The sequence below is a fragment of the Cyprinus carpio genome, chromosome A9 (genome assembly GCF_018340385.1).
Source record: "Cyprinus carpio isolate SPL01 chromosome A9, ASM1834038v1, whole genome shotgun sequence".
Classification (NCBI taxonomy): Eukaryota; Metazoa; Chordata; class Actinopteri; order Cypriniformes; family Cyprinidae; genus Cyprinus; species Cyprinus carpio.
Genome location: NC_056580.1, coordinates 1,715,132 through 1,738,330, shown reverse-complemented (window position 1 = coordinate 1,738,330; position 23,199 = coordinate 1,715,132). Strand labels below are relative to the sequence as shown.

Here is a 23,199-nt window from a genome sequence, read left to right as displayed (position 1 = left end):
CCCAATGCAGTATTCACAGGAGTGTCATGCTGTGTTGTCATGTGTGATAATTCACTGGCCCTCACTAAACCTGTCTATTAGGCTTCCTTTTATTGAATTGATGGTAAATGTGTGTATTTATAATGTATTCACTGATATGGTCACATGATCAATTGAAGGCGATTATGAACTATGTGTGTCTGGCCTGACAAAGCCGATACATGGCTGCTGTAACAATTTGACACATTACACCTCTGACTGCACATACAACACACAGAGCAATTATACAGTCAAACATAAATGTATAACATGTGAAATACCTGAACATTCCTTCCATACATAAATGTGTTTAAAAATAATAAATTAAACAAGAAATTGGGTTTAAGGCTTTTGGGGTTTGCTTCCTGGACACTGTGTGGGTATTTAAATAAATAAATAAATTACCATTTAAAAGTTTGAGTTGGAGTTTTTTTTTTTTTTTTTTTTTTTTTTTTTTTAAATAAATTTAAGTAAATTTCAGTCTTGGGAAAGAAAAAAATTATTAAATGTACAACCTTTTCATCATTGCTAATAAGAAGAAATGTTTCTTGAGCACCAAATCAGCATAATAGAATGATTTCTGAAGGATAATGTGACATTAAATACTGGAGAAATGGCTGCTGAAAATTACATTTTAAAATATATTAAAAGAGAAAATCGTTATGAACTGTAATAATATTTCTCAATATTTTAGTTTTTACTGTATTTTTGGTTGCACTTTATTTTACAGTACACGTACTTATAAGTACTTAGTGTACCTATGGTGTATTTACTGTACCTAAAAAAGTACTGGTAATATACGGTAACTACATGGGGTAGGGTAAGGTTCAGGGTTAGTACCTAGTTATTGTAATTACTATAATAAGTGCATAGTATGTAAATGTGAACCAGGTCTGTAAAATAAAGTACCATATTTTTTTCTATAAACGCAGCCTTGGCGAGCAAAAGAGACCTCAAAGGGAACTTAAAAAAAATCTTAGCAATCACAGACTTTTGAACGTTATAAAAGTCTGCAAATTGCTGTAATTTCAGTTATTAAACTCAGACAAACAAGAAAACAATATTCTCTGTTTAATTCGTATTTTTCTGTTTTTAGACATTCAAAATCCTCGTTATGCCTAATGACATCAATTATGACACTAATGACCCCATACTATGAAAACTGAATACATACCAGGTTAAATGGTGTATGATCAATTATTTCTACGCGCAGGTATTTGTACAATACTTCTTACCTGTCAAATATTCTACATTCTTTCAATTAATGAATCAGTGAAAAATATATCTGCTCTAAGATGTTGGATGACTAAATTTCTTTTCACATCCAATCGTCAACCACATTCTGTCATCATTTATTTACTCTCATGTTGCTCCAAGCCTGTATTTGAGTTTGAAATCGAATGAGTACTGATGTATACTGAGCTAAACGAATCATTAAACTGAGGAATTGAATGTTCTGTATCTTCCCACTGGAGCTCTAAAATAACATTTGAACTTCCACATATTCAAACTGGCATGTTATGAGAAATGAGACCAACAAAGTCATCCTGCATTATAGATGTCAAACCTGATGTGCCATATTTGAATATATGTGAACACAAATGAGATTTGAGAGCTTTTTTTATTTACTTTCATTGGATGGAAAAGAGCAGCATGTACATTCGTCAAACAAATCTCTTTTTGTTTTAGCACACCTTACGAGTTAGGAACAGCACAAGTGATGGCAGAAATCTATAACAACACCCACCTACTGGTCTGTTTAGGACACTTAAAGTTCCAAAACGCATCACCCTAAGCCTTAATATGCCATTCAATGATGTTACTACTCCTAACTCTGCAATTCCCACAATTCTTGTCTACTTGTAGTTTCTTAGTCTATTAATCACTAAAGGTCTCAAAAGTGTTGAACTCGCAGGGCCACAAGTCATAAAGGAGCAGGCCAATAAACACTACAGGAAACACTGCGCACATTCCAAATGAAATGATATAATGTAAATGACATCTAGTGTTGAAGTACAGCATGTGGCATGCTAGACTCTCTTTCCTCCAGCCCATGTTCTCCTCTCATAAGGTGTGTCCCATACTGCTGCTGACCAGTCCTTTAACATTTGTCACAGGTCTGACATCATGCAGCTGTTTGCGGCGGTCTACAAACGCAGCGAGTCTGACGGTGTCCAGTGGTGTTTTGGAGTAATCTCCACTATGAGCGCTCACCCACGGGTGCTGCACACATGTAGCTGAGCTCGGCCTCTTCCTGGGGTCCTGGTTTAGCGTGGACACAATAAAGTCTTTGGCGGCCTGGCTAACGCCACTGAAGTACTCCTCAGGAAAGCAGAAGTCCAGCCTGCAGATGTTGACGCAGGTCTCCTCCAGACTCTCGTCCAGGAACGGGGAGACTCCGCTGAGCATGACGTAGGCCAGCACCCCTACACTCCACACATCCGTGGACAGGGACACCGGGGTGCCCTGGATGAGCTCTGGAGCGGCAAACTCCGGGTTCCCCAGGAGGAGATGCACATAGCGGTGACCCGAAACCTGTACAGCATCGCCCAGATCTGAGAGTTTCACGCAGGGCACCGGCACGTGGAGGTCCACCAACAGGTTTTCAGGCTAAAGAAGAAGAAAGAGTTGAAGACTCAAGAGTCTGCACTAGGTTTCTAAACTATGCTTTAGTGGTCACCTACTTGCTCGCTTGTGGTTTCTAAGGTGTTCTGAGTGTTTTTAGCACATTGCCATGTGGTTGCTGGGTGTTATATGAGCTTCTAGCAGGTTTTATCAAAGTCCCTTTCAAAGAAAGTCTAGGCATGTAATTTTGGGCATGTAAAATCTACTCCTATCTACCTGAATGGACAAATACAAGCCTCAGGAAACTGTCAGGGACTGGAGCTTTTATTGGCAGCTGCACTGATGCAATGACTTTACCAATTTGAAGTTGACTTTTATTTAGAATATGGGACTTTCTTTATTAGATCTGCTATATTGTGTGTTGCAATTCCTTGTTATAAGTGAACCGTCTTGGCGTATGCAGTCTTCGGCTTTATTTCAGTTTTTAGCATGCTGTTTTGCAGGTGCTTGGGTGATTTGAGTGGTTGCTATGCAGCTGCTAAAGTTTTTAGGTTTAATTCGCAGCAGGTTTTTAGAACGCTGCTGCATGACTACTAAGTGTACCGGTGGTTGCTAGAGCATTGCTATGCAAGTTGGAAAGGTGGTCTGCTTCAAATAAGTGTCTGCTAAATTACTACTTTCCAGTAAATAAGCTGTAAATATCTGTTGCATGCTGATGTGGTGGCATGATATTTCACCTTGAGGTCCAGGTGAGCTACTCTGCATGTGTGCAGGTGCTGCAGAGCTTCCAGTGTGTCTTTAATGAAGAACGCCACCTTCTCCTCCATCAGCTCATCGTGAGCCACCAGATAGTCCAGCAGACGCCCATCCTCAACACTGAACACATAAATATGGAATTACGCCACCTTACTGTTGGCCCATAATTGTTGAGATGGGCTGTCAATGGAAGACTATTTGCTTTCTAAATGGATTTACTCACAAAAAGCTCAATTGAACCAGTCATGTAGGCCACATTTTGTTCTTCGACTCGTATTCATGTATGGCCCACTCTCAATCAGTGCCCATGCCCAGCTGCGGATGTTGGACAATGACGACAGGATTTATCGGCAGCTCATGGGCATGTACCTGCTCGTTTCTTCTGCAGCTGCGGATGCTTCATGATTGACAAACTTCACAGCAAACCTCCTTCTTACTGGCCTTACTGCAATCTTACTGGCCTTACTGAGACACTTCCTCACGACTGAGAAACGACCCCTACAACAGAAAACATATGAGTCAGCTGAGTTTGTTACTGACAGGATAAAGGATGATGGACTGCATTTTAATGAAGGTAAATATATATGCATCTTTACCGTCCAATTTCACACAATTCTGTGAATGTAGATTCAAAGTTGTCTTTCCACTGGATTCCAGTGCCGTCATAAATTGAGGCCATAAAAGAGAGGAAAAAAATAGTTATAAGAAATGTGTTTGGAACAATTACACTATAACTATTCCAAAACCTAGTGCTGCCTACCTATATATACAGAACAATTTCAGACAATACTATATAGTATCATAGGTGTGCTTCCAAAACACTAAGGCAGCATGTTTTTCTTTCTAGGATACTTTATTTTGGGGTAAAATGGAAGGCTAGAATGGATTTTTTTTTAAATTCAGTTAAAACTACTCAAGCATCTAAAATACAGGTATGTTTTTATTAATAATGACACAGCTGATGAGTGGTGGGTTGGTGAACTCTGTAGGATATCGAAGAGTTTTCACGCAAAAATGAACAGTTATTAGTATATGAAACATTGAACAAACAGCAATACACTTCTTACATGGATTAATGTACTTTCTAAACTAATGCACTCTCAAGAGAATCCATTTCGGTTATGATCCTGTAGAAGACTGCACCCCTGACAGGAAGGCCGTTCAGTTGGGACAAGTACTTAAGGTTGATTTGAGTGTATTGACCTGTGCTGGGTAATGTCACCATGTTTGAGGGGTCACTGGGTGGGCTGATGCCCCAGGGGTTACTGGCACTGACTCTGAACTGATAATGGCCACCAGGAATCAGATTCTCAATCTTCACACACACGTCTGCAGTGGAGACCACCGACTGCTGCCACACCAGAGAGTCTGCACACAAATACAGACACACAAACATCAACCTGGACACACAAAACAACAGATGCAGTTTTTCTTCTAGTGTTTCAGTTAACAGATATTATAGGGTTCAGGATGAATGAACAGAATGACACACATTCATTTGGGTTCAGGATGAATGAACAGAATGACACACAATTCATCAAAATTAATCAACAGAGTAAAATATTAAATGTGTATCAACCATACTAATAATCAAAATGACTTTGTGTATGAATCCAGTTGTCTATTTATTAAGTTTACTTATTAGTCAAAGTTTCCTGCACTAAAATAATGTTAGCCAAAGTTTATTGCACTGAAAATAGTATACACTCACACACACACACTGTATACAGACACACACATATTTTATCTCAGGGATGCAGCATAACTGTTTTCAGCATTGATAATAATCAGAAATGTTTATTGGGCACCAAATCAGCATATTAGAATGATTTCCAAAGGATCATGTGACACTGAAGTCTGCAGTAATGATGCTGAAAATTCAGCTTTACCATAACAGGAACAAGTTACATTTCAAATTATATCAACATGGAAAATAGTTCTTTTAAATTGTAATACTATTTCACGTTTAACCATGTTTTTGATCAAATAAAAGCAGCCTTGGCAAGCATAAAACACTGAATACAGAATAGTTGATGATATGTAAATATGATATGCTAATTAGCTTATGAGCAGATTTCAGAATGAGCGCTTTAGTTTCAAGCAATGTAGGGTTGAGGAGGAATGTTAATGTTTTATAGTGAGTTATTTCAAATGAGTAAAATGAGTAGTTTTCCACTGCATTTCCTCTCTAAGTGTTTCTGGCTGTGCTGTCTGTTGTGAGATGCTGAGACTTGTATTTTGCAGCTGTGTAAGTGTTTACCTTCCTGCCTGTATTCCACAGTGTAGCTGGAGATGGCAGAGTTTCCTGAGCTGGCTGGAGGAAGCCAGTGGACGATCACTGCGGTGCTGCTGGCTTCCTGCGCCACGGGACGAGCAGGGGCTGCTGGGATACCTGCACCAGAGAACATCTGGACATTAAAACATGTGGAAAGGTGAGTTGTACAATCCCCATCTTTATTCCTCTGTTTCTTTTACCTTGTACTTTAATAGATGCAGATGAGGAGGCAGTGCCGTGATCATTCACAGCCACACACGTGTAGATGCCAGTGTCCTGAGGCATCAGATTACAGATCTTCAACACTATATCACCCGATTCCCTACACGGGCACAGCACAGAGAGAGAGATTGAGAGAGAGAGAGAGAATCAGATAACGTAGAGGTCAGTCTTTCACATCACTGGTTGAATTTTGTCTCTCTCTTCTTTGCAGAACTGCTTATTTTCCACCACACTGGAGGGGTTTTGAGCATGAAATGCTTATTTAAGGACCTGCTCTCAAGTCAGGACTTATATTCAAAGGTCAAGCAGTCTCTTATACTCAAAGAATTTACTGCAATAGTGCACAATAGAATTTCAACATTTCACTACAGGACGGACTGTATCCAGAGCACTAGTGTTTCTTGATTGTGACTGATTGTGGACTAGTACCTAATATTGATAGTGAATCGGTTATTGTTGACCAGCAGACTTTGATCAGGTCCTTTCAGGGTGATTGTGGGCTTGGGTCGGGCGCATACTTTACAGCACAGGACCACCGTCTCCCCCAGAGCACACGTCACGTCCGCTAGAGGGGTCAGGAACTCCGGAGCCACTGTACATGTGTATATACGCAGTACAAAGTCACTCTGATGGACACTGATTTTTATTTTCTCTTTCATTTCACTTCATTCAAGGAGATATTTAATTCGATTTCTGAAACAAGCTACAGGTGACATATGTATGATCACTCAACGATATAAACTAGTAGAAAATACAGACAAACAGAACATCAGAGCATCTGTACATATTAATAAACTCACCCTCCTGGATGAAATTAGGATTCAGTAACTGTAAAACAGACATAGGTGTGTTAAAGGTGCATGCTTTAAGCAATCTAGACTATCAGTCACACATAAAGCACTGAATCTTTCTGCAAACACACACACACACACACACACACACACACACACACACACAGAAAAAGAGGAAGTTTTATGTTGTGTCGTTTCAGCACAAGCCAACAGAGGGCAGTACCTTCACATTACATAATAGACACCTGCTGTATTTGAAATGACACAATTTTTTTTTTCCCATATAAATATAATCTGAGAATTGTAAGTGTAGCATGTCAGTATGCTATTTCGATTTGAGCCACTGTGTATGCTCAGAATAGCATACTAATAATACCATGAATCCAGACCAAATACATCAGCCAAAATAAGAAGTAAGCATTCAGAGCACACTGCTTGTGATTTCCAGAAAGGGTTTATTTTAGCTCTGGCACGGACTTCCTTCATAGAATTAGAATGATTATTAAAACTTTATAGCTATAGCTATCATCCTTGGTGTGAAAAGCCCTTTATGCCACTCACTCCACATGATTAGTTAATATAATAACTTACCAACAACAACTTAGGCCAAATAAAAACAGCGCTCATGTCATCTATTGAGTTTATTACAAAATAATAACAAAAAGCTTATTGGGCAGCATGCATTGAGATCAGTATCTCTACCTCCATGCTAGTTTTGGGGTCTAGTTCATCCTCACAGTCGGACTCATCTGAGCTGCGGGAATCCTGTGGTTTGGGTTGAGAGAGAACAATGTTACACACTTACAGTACAGGAATACAGAGGGACGCACAGCTCCAGGCCAAAAATAACAGGAATGCTTCAAATTAAGTACTTATTTGTGTCATTAATCACAAAATAGGATTGCTACAAATGATGAAATGTGACGTTTTATACTATGATATTTTACCAAAGAAAAATAATGATAATAATAATAATAATAAAACTTCATAAAACACATTTGACTAATTTATTGAGATTATTGATAAATTAAGACTGAAATAAAGGGTTTAAAAACCCTACAGGTAGTTGTATTCTTCTTAAATTGTTAGCGGATTATGCAGTAATCATTCAACTTTTCAATATAAAATACATAATGACTTTATAAAATTGAAGAAAATAAAGCTAACATTCGAAACATGTTTAGGACTGTCAGTATCATGCGGTCATTGGGTGAGTGACGTGTTCAGTGTTTATTTCCACACAGGTGAAGATGCAGCTAACACACACACACACACACACACACACACACACGCGCCCTCATCCTCCTACTCACTTTCACAGTGACTTTGCTGCTGAGAATTTCCTTTGGTTTACGCAGTCCATTCTCAACTTTAATGTCACATTTGAGGGGCGCACTGTCCTTCTCTGCACGCTTGCGAGCACGAAGCGTGTTCCACGAGAGCGATTTCCTGTCGTGTCAAAACATCAGGTTATCAAACCCACACACGCTGCTGGAAATGCAAATCTGACAGCGAGAAAAAGCAACTTAAAGTGCTTGGGTGGGGATATTTCAGGAGGGAAATAGGGATATATACAGTAAAAAAAAAAAATAAATAATAATAATAATAATAATATATATATATATATATATATATATATATATATATATATATATATATATATATATAATATATATATATATATATATATATATATAATATCTTACAGACTCCAAAATGTTGAATGGTAGTGTATGTGTATAAATCTATTTCCTTCCACCGTGATGGACACAGGTTTATGTGAGAACAGCAGTCATACATATCAATCACAGCAAACACTGTTTCACACACAAACCTTTACTGTCAAGGACCGCTGAGGTTAGTACAAACACAAAACAAGTCTTCTACACACTACATTACAAAATTAAATAAATTAATCGAAATAAATCAAAATAAGGTGCACCTCTTATACACTATAAACTAAATGGATCTCTAAAAAATGTACTAACTCTTAGCATTTACTTGGCATTGCTATTCTTTGTGGAAGTATTATTAAAATAAAACAATCTATTTGACTAAGACAGGTTAAGTCATGCGCATTTCGAAAGTTTATTTTACATATTTAATATAATACATTTAAAATCATTAGTTACACTACAACATTGCAACTGTAGTTCTATTGCACAAACCTGACTTCATTAATAAAGGGTCACTCAAATAGTGCAAAAAGCTCTTTACAGGAATGTGCAACAAACAGTAAACAAACCAACAGTATTTACAGTAAATGGCCAACATGTGATCTGTAGAAGAAACAAAAGAAAAAAAAATCTATACAAAAATACAATTAAAACAAATACACAACCTATAAAAAAATTGCCATAGACAACAGTATATGTTCTCCATCAGGAGAAACAGGCCAAATTCTTCAGAAGGCCTTTCTTTCACCCTTTTTATTTTATTTTCACACACACAAAAACAACACACACACACAAAAAAAAAAAAAATCAACAAAAAACAAAGAAACAATAAAAACAGGGTGTTAGGAACTGAAATAAGCGTCCAGACGTGTCCATTTCCACACTGACGTAAGATTCTTCACAAATCCTCAGTCTACAAAACAACAAAGCCGTGGCCTCGCTAAAGTCCTTTCAGCATTTATCTGCCTTGGTTTTTAACTTTTAGCCAAAAAAAAAAAAAAAACCTTCCTGTGCAAAAGGGTCCAAAACATCCGGGTTAGTTCCAACAGAATGGGGTGGGGGTGTTCAAAAACGGGCGTGCAGTCTTTAACAATCCAACCAGAGCTCCAGTTAGTGTTGACTGACACTTACTTGATGTTTGAGTCTGCAGTAGTGTCTGTGAGGGGTTTAGTGAGGGGGCCCAGGATGTGTCCCGGCACCCAGCCCTCCGCGGCCGGCGACTGGCTGTTAGCGGGTCGGTACACCAGGTACATGCTCTGTTGGTTAGTGGCCAGTATCTGCACCGTCTCACCCTGCGTGACGCAGATCTCGTTCTCCTTCAGTGCATTATAGTCCTGAGTCACCATCAGGGAGGACGACGTACCGTTACAGCCCACACCGTCAAGCTGCTGTACGAAACACACACCGCATACAGAGACAAAAAATTAATATGTCAACCAGACCTTTAACTTCAGTAGTCAAGAAGACATTAACACCTTTACAAAGTGTGTCTAGCACATGGAGTTTATGCTAAATGGGAATGAGCACAATGGAGGCTTGTTTCAAGAATCCAGTTAGGTAAGCTGTCAGAATGGGTCAATGGACTGTAACCGTTCCTAAGCATTATTTTGCAATATGGTCATGTGACTAACTATAGGTGGGGTGGTGGCTCTTGTGTAGTCGATGTATTAATTGCCACCCGAAACTCATGTATGAATCATGCAAATACTCTTGTACAGACACCACCCTGAGAAAAACAACACCATTCAAGTATGGCTTTCTATGAGCCACCGTAAACTCTAGCATGCAGGTGTTTAATGTTAGCAGAGGTGCTGTGTCCTCACCCTGTGGGATCTGTCCGAGTCGTGGCATGGACCACCGTTGGAGGTAGTTAGCCTTGCTGGAGTGGAGCTCCGTCCAGACAGAGAGGGTTTCTCTGCCCCGAGAGACACAGTGGAGCTGGGCCTGCTGTTGGACTGACCCATTCGCCCACCGCTGGAGGAGTTTCGGCTCAGAGACTGAGAGCCGCTGCGCTCCTTCTGATACTCGATGGGAGACTGCAGAGCTGTAGACAGATGCACCAATGCTTTCAACAGCTCAGGAGAGATTGTTATATTCATAGTGTTGTGAAGTCTTACCTGACAAGAAGTTGCTCTGTAAGTCAAGAAGCTCGGTGATATGCTGAACCCAGACCTGTTTAATGTCCGTGTTTGCTGCTTGCAGGGTGAACCGTTCGGCTGACCCACGGCACGACAGCACAAACTTACACGGATCGTTTTCCACATGCTCTTCCAGGCCGAGGAAGCTCACCTGCACACACACAAGTCTGTATCACACCTGCTTCCAGCCGTCTAGTAGCCAGGGTTGTGATTTTCACAACTCCCAAAAAGTAAAGCCACAGCCAAACACAGACTTTTTTTTGTGTTTAACACACTGCTTTGTGAGCTTTGAAACCTTCTCGAATCATTTGTTTCGAACCAGTGATTCTGAGTGTGTATCAAACTGCCAAAGTATGTGATATCAGTAAATGAAGATTTGTTAAGCCACAACTTAATATTTCGACATTTCGATGGTTCACCACTAGGGGGCGATCTCTGTGATTCCATGAACTAGTGTCTATATGATTTTTTACCTGATTTTAGAACACTTTTATACACATGTAGACATTTTTAATGACACATTTGTGTAATAAAAAGGAAGAGTTGTAGTTAATAGTGTCTTATTGGCCTGAATAGTAATGCTCTTCATAAAACAAATAATAATAATAATAATAATAAAGCTATATTATAATAAAATAACATGATACAGATGCTTAATATTTAATGGTATTGTTGATTTGTTCAATGCAATCAATAAAACATTTGCAATATTTTGTGAATGGTGTTTTTATGCATTTTTGGGCTGCATTTTCATTGCTTTTACATGCATCACAAGCAGGTGGAATTTAACGTGCTTCGAATCAAAGACTTATTTTGCAAAGCACTAGTGCACTTGGTTCTAAGTTTCAAAAAGTTTAATTTCTACCACCTTTTGGACAAACTAATTAGTGCAAATAAACCTCAAGGTTTTATAAATAAAAAACAAAACCACACACACACACACACACTTTGTGCTTAAACCTACATGCTCTATGACTAACAGTGGTGTGGTTACCTTGATGCTCTTTTTAAACTGGTATCCTGGCGTGGATGAGCCTTTGCGTAAGAGCTCGCTGAAGATGACGATCTGTTCAAACAGGAAGACCCTGCGCTCCTTACTGCGGGACAGAACGCCAGAGTCCTGCTCCGTCACAAAGAACGTCTCCTGCTGCAAGAGCTTTCCCTGACTCGTCAACTTCCCCTGAAGCACACAAACTCATCAGTCTGAGATAGCCAGAGTGTCCGTGAACTCACTTGCTCCGATATATTCAAGCGAACATTAACAGATGGCACAAATTGTGGAGAGCTCTCGATACATGTTAAAATGCTAAATTTTAGGATAAGATTAAAGAGAGTTGACCCAAAAAGCACAAATATGTCCTTATCACCCTCATGTTGTTCCAAACCCATAAGAATTTTGTTCTTCTAAACACAAATATATATTTTTTTTCATATAACTTAAGAGATTTCTGTCCCTCCATTGAAAGTTCATTTCCACTAAAACTTTCAAGCTTTAAGAAGTTCATAAAGAGATCCATATGAATCAAACCATTTACTCTAACTCTTCTAAAGGGAAAAGGATTTAGGTTTGTATTCACATATAATTATTGATCAATGCACATACATTTATATATATATATTAGGGCTGTCAAATGATTAATCACGATTAATCACATCCAAAATAAAAGTTTTGTTTACATAATATATGTGTGTATACTGTGTATATTTATATGTATATATAAATACACACACATGCATGTATATATTTAAGAAGAATATGGTTATGTTTATATATTAAATATATTTATATATAATATAAAGTATAAGAATATAAATATATAAATGTATATACATGTAAATATTTTCTAAATATATAATTTATGTGTGTGTATTTATATATACATAATAAATATACCCTGTACACATACATATATTATGTAAACAAAACTTTTATTTTGGATGTGATTAATCGTGATTAATAATTTGACAGCCCTAATATATATATATATATATATATTGGGTGTGATTGATAGTGATTGTTAGAGAGAGAGAGAGAGAGAGAGAGAGTGGGTGATAGAGATTTAATACATCAGAAATACTTGCTTGACATGAAAACAAACCTCATTGGTTTTAGTGGAAATTCAAACATGCTTGCGTGTTACAAGCTTCCACTTACAATTTTTGATGAGCTCTTTGCATGTGACAAATCTTGACAACGAAGAGACAGAAATCACTCAGTTTTCATTACAAAAATGTCAATTGTGTTTCAAAGATGAAAGAAAGTCTTCTGGTTTGGAAAGACATGAGGGTGAGTAACTGACAACCGTAGAACAGCCCTTGATCATGATAAAATCACTGTAAACTTTTACAACGTCTTTTCAGTAATTTGCACTGATGAAACTTCAGGAAGAGTACAGCGAAGCTGCTTTCAGTTTACCTCAAATCCTTGCAGTCTTCCCAGGTTCATCATGTCATTGCACAGCTTGGGCACCTGGGACATCAGGTCTACTGCTCTCTGTCAGAGAAACCCAACAAAAACCTGGATGACCTCTGGGCTGAAGTATAAGCAGCTTCAACAAACTTCACCAAAATCTAAAATGCATTATCCTCGCTTTATGACTGCCCTTTATTATTAGGCAAGTGAGCACTTTAGCTTAATTTTTACCTCTATATCCTGACAATTCAATCCTGCCTTTGCGCTGTACTTCAAGAAGTCTTAAGCAATAAAGCAATATTGAAGAAATTATACAAATTAATAAAACATTATTATTAATTAATGTTATCGATCACAGCATCAATGAGATCTTTTCTACTGTACCTTTAATAAAAGCTGGTATTTAGTGATTCTCTGAATGGGTTTAATGAGAAAATCACTGATGCTCAGTCTTGAGTGGATGTCTTGCTGGATCCCCTGTGAGCCAAAACAGACATAAATATAAACGTGCATTGCACTTGCAAAAATTGTTTTGTTTTTTTGTTTTTTTCTTTCATAAGTGACTATTATAGAGTGCAGCAGGAATGAGTCCTAAAGCCAGGAAATTATTCTTTAAACATTTTTAATAGGTTTTTGGTTAAATGCCTAAAATAAAGGTCTGTTTTAATAATCTCAAGATAATTTCACATTTTATGCTAAAACATAAAATAAATCAGAAGTAGCCCAGTTTTTACGAGTCTTAAAATAAGTGGATAAATGGGGCTACAGAGGTTGTCACATTAAACATCATCACAACGAACAGGTCTAATTATCTACAGCCTTTTTTTATTTATGCACATGCTCTTGGAAACTTTTCTAACTCAAGCTTTCCAACCAGTAGATTTTAAATAGAGACTGAAATAGCTGTTGGCAGCTCAGTGGTGGTCACCACAGCGTACTTCATTTATAGCCTTACTTTAGGTTTTTACTCCTGGTGATTGTATTTAGGCTTCACAATTCATAAAAGTACAGTAGAGTTCATTTGTGAAGATTATCTCAGAGAGCTTATGGAAAACCAGGGTAATGTTAACTTCTGGACTGGTCTACAAAAATACGCCATCACAGTAGAACTCTATTGCAGTAAAGTAAAGCGTGTCTCACCTCAAAGTATGAATCATATTCTGCAACAATGTATTCAGATTTGGGTTTGTTTTGGCAGTAAACCACATACATGTGCAGTCTTCTCTCCTACACACACAGAAACAGGAAACACTTCATGAGCAATGCACAGCTAACACAGATAACAGACCTGAAGTCAGTCACATACTCACATGTTTACAGAACAGCCCAGGCAGTTTTTCTTGATCTTCAAGACATTTTTCCAGTTCACCAACAAAAAATTCAGACAGCAACAGAATTAGACACGTTGTGTTCATTTTTTCAATAAGAGGAGCTAGGAGAATCAGAGATGCTTACTCTTTGTGCCAGTCATAGATCTGGTGAATGTTTCCAAAGACGATCTTATCTTTTCCTTTCATATCATCAGGAACTCCTTTCTCCTCTATTCTCTTCATAAACTCCTTCAGAAAAGAATATTTCATGTACATATGAGCCACTACTCAAAACTGATGTAATGCAAATGCAAATGAGTAATGACACAGCAAATGATGCCAAATGAGGAAGATGCAAATGGCTCTGATATTAAGATAGAAGACAAACGAAGAAGGATAAAGTCACACTAGAGACAACATTTTCATGCTAAAGCAAAACTATGTCTTTAGTCACAGAATTATGTAATGTTATACTGTCAATATATCAGCTATTCTCACCTCGACCACGATACCCAAATCTTTCACATAGTCTTTTTCTGTCTGGATTAATTCATTCAGGACAAACCTACAACAGGACAAAGATAAAATGAACAGTCACTAATGGACACAAAAATGTGTCAGGTTAAGAGGTTAAGTCACATCACACTTCTCTTTTATGGGTGTAGCAGAATGAAAGAAAAATTCAAATAAAGAAGCCAAATGTCTACAGAGATGAGCTCTCCCACAAATATCTCTATTTAATGAGAGCCATATTGTTCAGGGAGATGACTTTCTCAATGTTGCCTGTTACATGAACATGGAATTATTACCAGATCTGGTTGCTTGAAAAGAATCAGTTGAATTTTACCAGATGTAACCAGCTTTATTATTATTATTATTATTATTATTTAAGTCTAGGCAATACATTGAAAAACAACAACAACAACCAAAAACCTTGATATTTCTCAATCTTTTGACAATATCTCAATATTTATGTACTCCCTCTGAAATGACTTATGGAAGCCTTTTTTCGCCACTGAATAAAAAAAAAAAGAAAATAAAAAAAAGGTGATTGCGACTCTTTTTTATCTCATAATTCTGATTTTTTTTGTGAGATATAAACTCACAATTGCAAGTAATTAAGCAAAAATTGCTAGATATAAATTTGTAATTCTGACTTTTTTTCAAGTCTGACAAAAAAAAAAGTCACAATTTTGAGATTTAAAAGTCAGAATTGTGAGATAAAAAGTTGCAATAACTTTTTTTTTTTTTTTTTTTTTTTTTTTTTAACTAAGTGGCTAACACAGGCTTCCATAATGGCTTGGAATGGTGTTCCATTTATTTTTTCAAATTTTTTAATTTATTTCAGAAGATTTTTATTTTTTATTTTTTCAACCAAAAAGCAGTGTAAGTAAACATTTAAATTCAGTAAAAATCTAGTTAAAAATATCAAATGTTTTCCACACTAGTTCCCACTAAATAAATAAATAAATAACCATTTAATATTGATTTATGCATTTCATATGCATAATTTTTATGCATGTGACGACACATATAAATTCTATATTAGGTTAATGCCAAACTGGGAGCCAAACTATACAAATATATTTATAAATAGGAAACAAATAAATAAATCAGGTTCCCTTACATAACATTAGCAGCAGGGCTTAAGCCCCACAAAAGACCTGTGATTTGGTCACTATGACATGAAATCAGCCCTGCTATGTTTGTAGAATTTACTCCCAGACCAACCCAAAAGAGTGAAGAGCGTGGGTCTTACATTCGTCCACGCAGAGCTTTGGCTTTCTGCTCCAGTTCCGGGTCTCTGGGAGGCGCCGGGCTCTGCTCTGCTGGGTTCACGGAGCTGAATCCTGGGTACGAGCCTGGCTCCAGCGTCTAGAGGAACAGAGACACACACAAATACAAGAGACTCCAGTCAGAATTTGGAAGAGCCAGGCCTGATGTGGGAGAACAAACACTGCAAGTGGATGGTTTATGTGCGACATGGCCCTAAACTGCAGTAAACACCATCAGAGCTGCTCAGAAGATTCAAAGTGGAGAAAAGCGTCACTCCGGGCTACAGAGTGTGTTATAATATCCAGCAAGTTTGGAAGGCTTTTATAAATTTATAACCACAAAAGGCCTGCAAGATTTGACAGCTAAGGATGAACACAATGCAAGAATGCATATGCTTGCAGACTTATGAAAGTAAACAGAGTCAGCTGCCTTTAAATGTCTTATTGGACATGATTCATCAAGTAACTTAATGAAACTAAATATAAATATATCCTGGATGCACTGTTCATGCACCTCCAGGAACAGAGTTGGGAAACAATGTCATACCCTTCATCCCAATTTTAGGTCTCAGGACATGTGTTTCAGAATCCGTCAGACAAGAGAGATATTTTATGCATATGGCAGCTTTAAGGGAAACTGACTCTTTGAATAGAGCTGTTGATGGACAATGAAATGAAACATGCTTCTTAAACAAACACAATGATGGATTAGCATGTTGACACTCAACACAAATCCTAGCAGGTTTTTCTACACCTATAAACCAGGTCAAGAGTACAGTAAGAATAAAACAATAAACAGAGCCACACAGAACAAAATATACGTGCATGTGAGGCTATTGCAGAAAATCACAGTAGTGCGATAGATGCTCAGAGTTAGTGATTATCTCAGAGCAAGAGAAAACAGAAAGGAGAAGAGGAAAACCAGGAGGTTAGTCAATCAAACCTCCCTGCTTGTGCCAGGAGAGGAGATCGGGTTCAATGGCACACTTACCATCTTAGTTTTAACCAGTTTTTCTATAGCACTGACAAGCTCAGCAGCACTGGGGACGTCAGCCGAGCTCTGCCGTGAAGCCAGCAGCACAGACGGCTACATGACAGCAGGTCAGGAGGAGAGAGGAAAGAACACACAAGCAGATCAGAACAGAAAGTGCTCAGGATGCTGGGTTAGCCCAGTTCATCAAGCTTTGTTTGGGGAGAAAAGAAGCAAAGGCCATGCCAAGAACGTGCCAAACATTTCACCTCCAAATCAAAAGAAAAAGAAATAATTATAAGCTAAAAAAAAAATAAAAAATCATGCAAAGTGGCATTTTTTTCCCATGACACTTATTTTTATGACAAAATATGTGAAGCATAATATCCATGACATTATTTGTTGTATACACTACTACTCAAAGGTTTGGGGTCTATAAGATGTCTCTTATTGATCTTAATTAAAAACAACAATATTCTGAAATATTATTACAATTTAAAATGACTGTTTTCTATTTGAATATATTACAAAATGTAATGTATTTCTGTAATGACACGTGTCAGTGTCACATGATCCTTCAGAAATCATGATTTGCTGCTCAAGAAGCATTTCTGATTATTATCAATGTTGAAAACAGCTGTGCTGCTTGATATTCTTGAGGAAACCGTGACACATTGTTTAGGATTCTTTGATGAACAGAAAGTTAGAATAGAATATAAATAACAGCATTTATTTGAAATTGAAATCAAATTGATTTACTGTCGCTTTTGATCAGTTCAGTGCACAGTTGCTAGACATAAGTATTAGCTTCTTTAAAAAATATATTATTGTACAGAGAATCTAATAATAATAAAAAAAATGGGCATTTAAAAAAATATGCATGAGAATGGCAGCAGATTAACTATAATTTTGTTGGGAAATGTGCTTAATTGTCATAATATTCAACGTAACAATAAATAATAATAAATAATGGCACAATGCAAGCAATCATAATGGGCTCATAAAAAAGTCTTTAATTTCTTATGAAATTAAATTTTTACTTTTACAGTGAAATAAGGTCATGTTCTTTTCGAGATTAACCCCATCAGACGGCATTGGGTTGTAAACACAACACTACTGCAATCTCAAGGCCCAGCGTGTAACAGAGCCAGAGCTGAGTGGAACAGTAAAAGTGTCACAACTTCATAATTTAAGCTTCATTGCAACAACAGGGTGGATTTGTGGTTAGTTGAATGTGAGACAAGGAGCCTCCACCCGAGAGCAGTTACTGGCGACGTTGACATCAGGGAGGAAAAACAGAGTTATTAAAGCCACTGTGTGTGTGTGTGTGTGTGTGTGTGTGTGGGGCTATGAGGGAGGCAGGTGGAGATAGTTATGAACACTTGATGAGTGACACCCTTAGTATTTAATAAATCTCTCTTCACATTATTCACCCTGCTGACCTCTGCCTATGACATGACTCTCACACGGTGTGTGTACCTTCTCTTCCTGAGCAGATGGGTCTTTGATGATCTCCATTGGTGGAGGGAGGGGATTGTGGGACTCATCCTCAGGCTCTTCCTCTCCTCCGCTGTGCATCCCTGATGAAGATTTAGAGAGCGTTCCTTCTTCTTTACGCACTCTCTGGAAACACAAGAGCAAGTCGATCAGCAAATTCACAATACATGTCACAACTGTGTTATAGCAGTTCTCATAAACACCCCTGTGACTACAGAACAGATCATCCTCTTGTGAAAAAGAAGTGCGCTTTATTATATTGAATGTGCACTTGCATTGTACTTCAAATCTTAAAAAGTATATTTAAAAAACTGTACTTGCAGTTTATTTATTATTAATGGAATAAGGCCACTTTATAAGTGTGCTTAAAGAGCGTATGCATCCATGACTGTGTTTTTAACACATGTAAGTGCTCTTCTAAAAACTGCACTTTGTAATAGTGCCAAATCAAATGTTTACTTTAAAGAATATTTTAAATTGGTCCTGGAGGACCCGTGTCCTGCAGAGCTTGGCTCCAATCCTACAACAGATTTTGAAAGTTCTAAATTGCAACTTTATTGTTACAAATGTATAAATACAAATTTATTGAAATAGATGATATACATGTTTCAATAGAAATTACATTTTAGTTTAGCTTACCATAAATGCACATTTACATACATCAATATGACTGTGCTATTTTAAAGACAACAGAAGCAAATATGAAATTACATACAAACATGTACTTAAGTCCTACTTAAGTTGGTTAAAAAAAGTTTAACTAATTGCATATAATATAAATTTAAACTACTGCACAAAGGTATAATATATTACTTTCTTTTAAAATGCATTATTTCTTAATATATACTTTTTGTTTTTAAAGGGGTCATATGATGTATTTCAAGTTTTCCTTTCTCTTTGGAGTGTTACAAGCTGTTCCTGAATAGATAAGATCCCTAAAGTTGCAAAGACTAAAGTCTCAAACCCAAAGAGATATTCTTCATAGAAGTTAAGACTCGTCCACGCCCTCCTAAAACGCCTCATTTAAACACGCCCCCACATGTCTACGTCATGATGTGGGAAGATTTGCATAACACCACCGAAATGTTTACAAAAAGAAAGAAGGCGTAACTTTGATTCTCGCTGTAGTGTTGCAGCCACCGCCATGTCATGGAGACGCTGTGTGTTTCATTGTGAAAGCCTACAATGCCGGCTGTTCTGACTCGCAGCCTGTAAGTATGTTTTCATATTTAAAGGATTTGCCACTGATGATTCAAATGCTAGTTTTGAGCAGTAGAGCTTGTTGTTTGTCGTTTCTACGATCACAAATGCAGACATAGTTTTATGTTTACGCGGCATAATGCAGAGCGATGCAACACAATGTGTAAAAAGACAGTATAAGTCATTATAATCAGTAATTATGTCCCCACCGGATGCAACAAATGTCTCGTTTTTGTAATGGGTTTTATTGGTTTTGTCTCATCATGCCGGGAGATGGTATCACAGTAAGGTAAGGGGCGTAACATTTAAGTCCCATGCTTGAGGTATTCAGCCAATCACAATGCACTGGGTAGCTGGCCAATCAGAGCACACCTCGCTTTTCAGAACAATGAGCTTTGTAAAAATCAACGCGTTTTAGAAAGTCGGGGCATAGAGGAGAAGCAATAATGTACAGTATGTGGAAAATAATGTGTTTTTTGAAACTTAAACCGCATAAACACATTTCATTACACCAAATACACAAAATAATCACAACATCATATGACCCCTTTAAATGTATGTTATAATGTATGACTTTTTCCACAAGGTTCTTTTATTTGTAAAAACATCTTTGATTGTTAAACAGCCTACACAGAGGCTAATATTCATACATGCCAGAATAATTGCCAGATACTAGCTCAAACTGTGCTATTAATTTCTGTGATTAATAATCATCATAGACGATTACCAAGAACACCATAAAAATCCTCAGAATATGCATTGTGGCACAGTTTTGCATGTGTAAGCACCTCAAAATCTAGTTTAATAAACAATCATTGATAATTATGTTGCTTTGTATATTGAACACTGGTGTATTTAATGCTATTAGTAAAATCATAATGACTCAAGGCAACACATTACAGTGATATTATCACACTTATGTTTAACAAACACCTTTACCTGTGATAAAATCACTGTAACGGTAACACACAGCCTCAAGCGGTTCACTGCGTTATTATCTGGCTTCTAGAGCAGCGGTTTAAATGCTCAGAATTTATTGGTGAAGAATTTGCTCTGAAAGACAGCAGACATGGTTAATAAGGACCATTGTGGTGGGGTTCACATACCCTGCTTCTGAAATACAGAGGCTCTTTTGTACCAGCACATTATATGGCACACAGCTTTAAAAAGTCAGGCTAATCATCACCCTCCGATCTGAACGGCTGCTGCCGGGGCCATAGCAGCCCTTTAATACACCATTAATACAGCCCACGGAACAAGAGGCCTCCTTTTCTCTGGGTGGCCATGATTGCGTAAAAAAAACAAATAGTGGCGTGGTTATAAAACACTATGACGTAAAAACTGCTGTCCACTGTCACCACGTTGTTATACAAACGTAAAATAATCAACAAAAAACCTTGTTTTGGGGAATCCTTATGGAAATGTGAAAATATTCTTTAAATAAACAAATTATGGCGATTTAGTTCAGTCTGTCATGCCACTGATAAGATTGGACTGGATTTATGTTTGAAACATTATTATTATTATTAGCTCTTTATACAATACAGATTGTGTCAAAGCAGTCTTACAGTGTTCCGGCTCATAATGCAAGACGACGATAGAAAACAGTCAGTCTGTGCAGTCAAGTCAACAATGTTGTCAGCTCTCCAACTAAGCAAGCCAAAGATGACAGTAGCAAGGAACCAAAACTCCATTTGTGACAAATCAAAAAAACAAAACAAAAAAAAAAACCTTGGGAGAAACCAGACTCAGTTGGGGAGACAGTTCTTCTCTGTAACAGCTGTCCCCATGTTATTGATTAACTGTGAAGTTACAACCGTTATAAAGTATTTCTAATGTGTTCTACTAAAAGACTAATGCAATGGTATGACAATCACTTTTTCCTACTGAGAAAAAGAGTTGAGATGAACCAGGGTGGCCTACCTTAATGAACATGAAAAAAAAAAAGATGAATGGGGTCTTTAATACTGAATTGTCATTAAAAACACACATGCAAAACAACGAAATGGCCAAAAAGGTGGAGAAAAAAATTCTGGTATGACTGTGTGAGAACTGCAGAACAACACACAGTAAAAATATTGTACTGCAGAGAGAGTGATCACCATAGTGGTTTTGTGGTCATATATCACATTAATAATGTACATTTTCCCTCAATGTAGTACGGAAACTATTAACATTCCAGTAAGTGGAAAAAATGTATGTACAATACCTCCTCCAGAGTGTCATCCTGTTGCTCAGGTGGTCCCAGATCAATACTCTTACGTCCATCACGTTTCTGCTTCTGTTTGCTAGGGATCTTCTTGATGTTGCTTCCATGACTGAGGCGCCGGACCGGGCTAGTCAACCATTTCTTCAGTGTATTTCCAGAGCGCTTGGGTCCAGGGGAGCTGCTCTGCAGGGAGTTCAGGGATGCCTGCGGCTGCAATGTGGCCACGGACTCCGTCTTTCCTTCTGGGCCGCTAATCGCATAGTTTTCTGTAGGACAAAGAATATAGAGAAGGGTGAATGAAAGTAAAGTTCATGATGAAGGTGATGATCAGACCTAAAATCATTTTTAAGGAATATTCCAGGTAAAATTCAAATTAAGTTGCAATTTCTGCATCACTGACATTACCAAATGGAATTGTGAAAATACTAGCTGGGGAAAATAGGATTCTCAAATACCCACCCAATGGCCAGAAAAACAGGCAGTCCCACCCTAAACTCACACCTCTGTTTGACACAATGGTTGGGATAGTCAAACAAACAGAACAATGTTTTGAAAGCACCAAATAGCCACAGTGTTTATGCTTTTCTGGGGAGCTTACAGACTATGGACAGCATCTGTGGCATGGCCACAGTGTCCATATTTCACAGACTCACCCCTGAAAGCACCAAATAGCCACAGTGTTTATGGGGAGCTTACAGACTATGGCAGCATCTGTGGCAGATTGTTTTTATTTAGTAAACATTTATTACTTGAGTTATAAAGTTTAAATGAATTGAATTAACCCTAAACTGGTGAAATATTGGTTTTCTCCCATTCCCAGTCAAAATCACTTGAACACCTGGTTTTCAATCACCTCTCTTCTTTCCTGTCATAGAAAATTTTGCTCAAATTTGCTTTAGTTAGGCATCAAGAGGGCATTCAATAGAGATCAGTCCGAAAGCTCTGCCATTGGCAAGACCCACTTTCAGATGATCAATCCTCAATCTCATAGCTTTCGACCCCAGACTACCAAATCCTTCTGTGTATCATCTTGAGCCTTGGTCCCTTGGACTCTGCACTGCACTTGTTTGAGTCCTAACTTACAGGTAAATCATTCAGGGTTATTTTGGAGAGCAGGGGTGTTTAAGTCACATTAACTTCCCACAGGGGTGCCTCAGGGTTCTGTGTTTGGCCCCCTTTTCTTCTAATTACAATTAGCTATAAATTAACAAAATTTAATGCATCACATTTAATTCTATAGATGCATAATATGGTATATTATGCATAATATAACTGCTAATATCAGCAGGTTTTTAAATTACTGGTATCCATCTGATTAGGTAACGAACAAGAGACAAAACAGTACAGATATAATATTGTTTGTTCTCCAAACGCCCATGTGTGG

General features: G+C 37.6%; 1 protein-coding gene across 1 annotated transcript in view; it reads right to left on the bottom strand.

Annotated features, from left to right (window-relative positions):
- Window positions 1-631: 631 nt before the first annotated feature.
- kalrna (kalirin RhoGEF kinase a) overlaps window positions 632-23,199 on the bottom strand; it is a 175,987-nt gene continuing 153,419 nt past the window's right edge. Inside the window, exons 35-60 of the mRNA XM_042763062.1 lie at window positions 21,816-22,081; window positions 18,389-18,532; window positions 16,931-17,026; window positions 15,924-16,039; window positions 14,663-14,729; window positions 14,312-14,413; window positions 14,165-14,236; window positions 13,995-14,081; window positions 13,239-13,331; window positions 13,086-13,136; window positions 12,858-12,935; window positions 11,436-11,621; window positions 10,421-10,592; window positions 10,127-10,347; window positions 9,435-9,691; window positions 7,941-8,076; window positions 7,330-7,392; window positions 6,637-6,664; window positions 6,266-6,428; window positions 5,815-5,936; window positions 5,600-5,731; window positions 4,543-4,707; window positions 3,936-4,014; window positions 3,709-3,837; window positions 3,321-3,471; window positions 632-2,628 (exon numbers count right to left, since the gene is read on the bottom strand). Of these exons, the coding sequence (XP_042618996.1) occupies window positions 2,083-2,628; window positions 3,321-3,471; window positions 3,709-3,837; window positions 3,936-4,014; window positions 4,543-4,707; window positions 5,600-5,731; window positions 5,815-5,936; window positions 6,266-6,428; window positions 6,637-6,664; window positions 7,330-7,392; window positions 7,941-8,076; window positions 9,435-9,691; window positions 10,127-10,347; window positions 10,421-10,592; window positions 11,436-11,621; window positions 12,858-12,935; window positions 13,086-13,136; window positions 13,239-13,331; window positions 13,995-14,081; window positions 14,165-14,236; window positions 14,312-14,413; window positions 14,663-14,729; window positions 15,924-16,039; window positions 16,931-17,026; window positions 18,389-18,532; window positions 21,816-22,081 (3,722 nt within the window). The 3' untranslated portion in view covers window positions 632-2,082. The remainder of the gene's footprint in view (window positions 2,629-3,320; window positions 3,472-3,708; window positions 3,838-3,935; window positions 4,015-4,542; window positions 4,708-5,599; window positions 5,732-5,814; window positions 5,937-6,265; window positions 6,429-6,636; window positions 6,665-7,329; window positions 7,393-7,940; window positions 8,077-9,434; window positions 9,692-10,126; window positions 10,348-10,420; window positions 10,593-11,435; window positions 11,622-12,857; window positions 12,936-13,085; window positions 13,137-13,238; window positions 13,332-13,994; window positions 14,082-14,164; window positions 14,237-14,311; window positions 14,414-14,662; window positions 14,730-15,923; window positions 16,040-16,930; window positions 17,027-18,388; window positions 18,533-21,815; window positions 22,082-23,199) is intronic.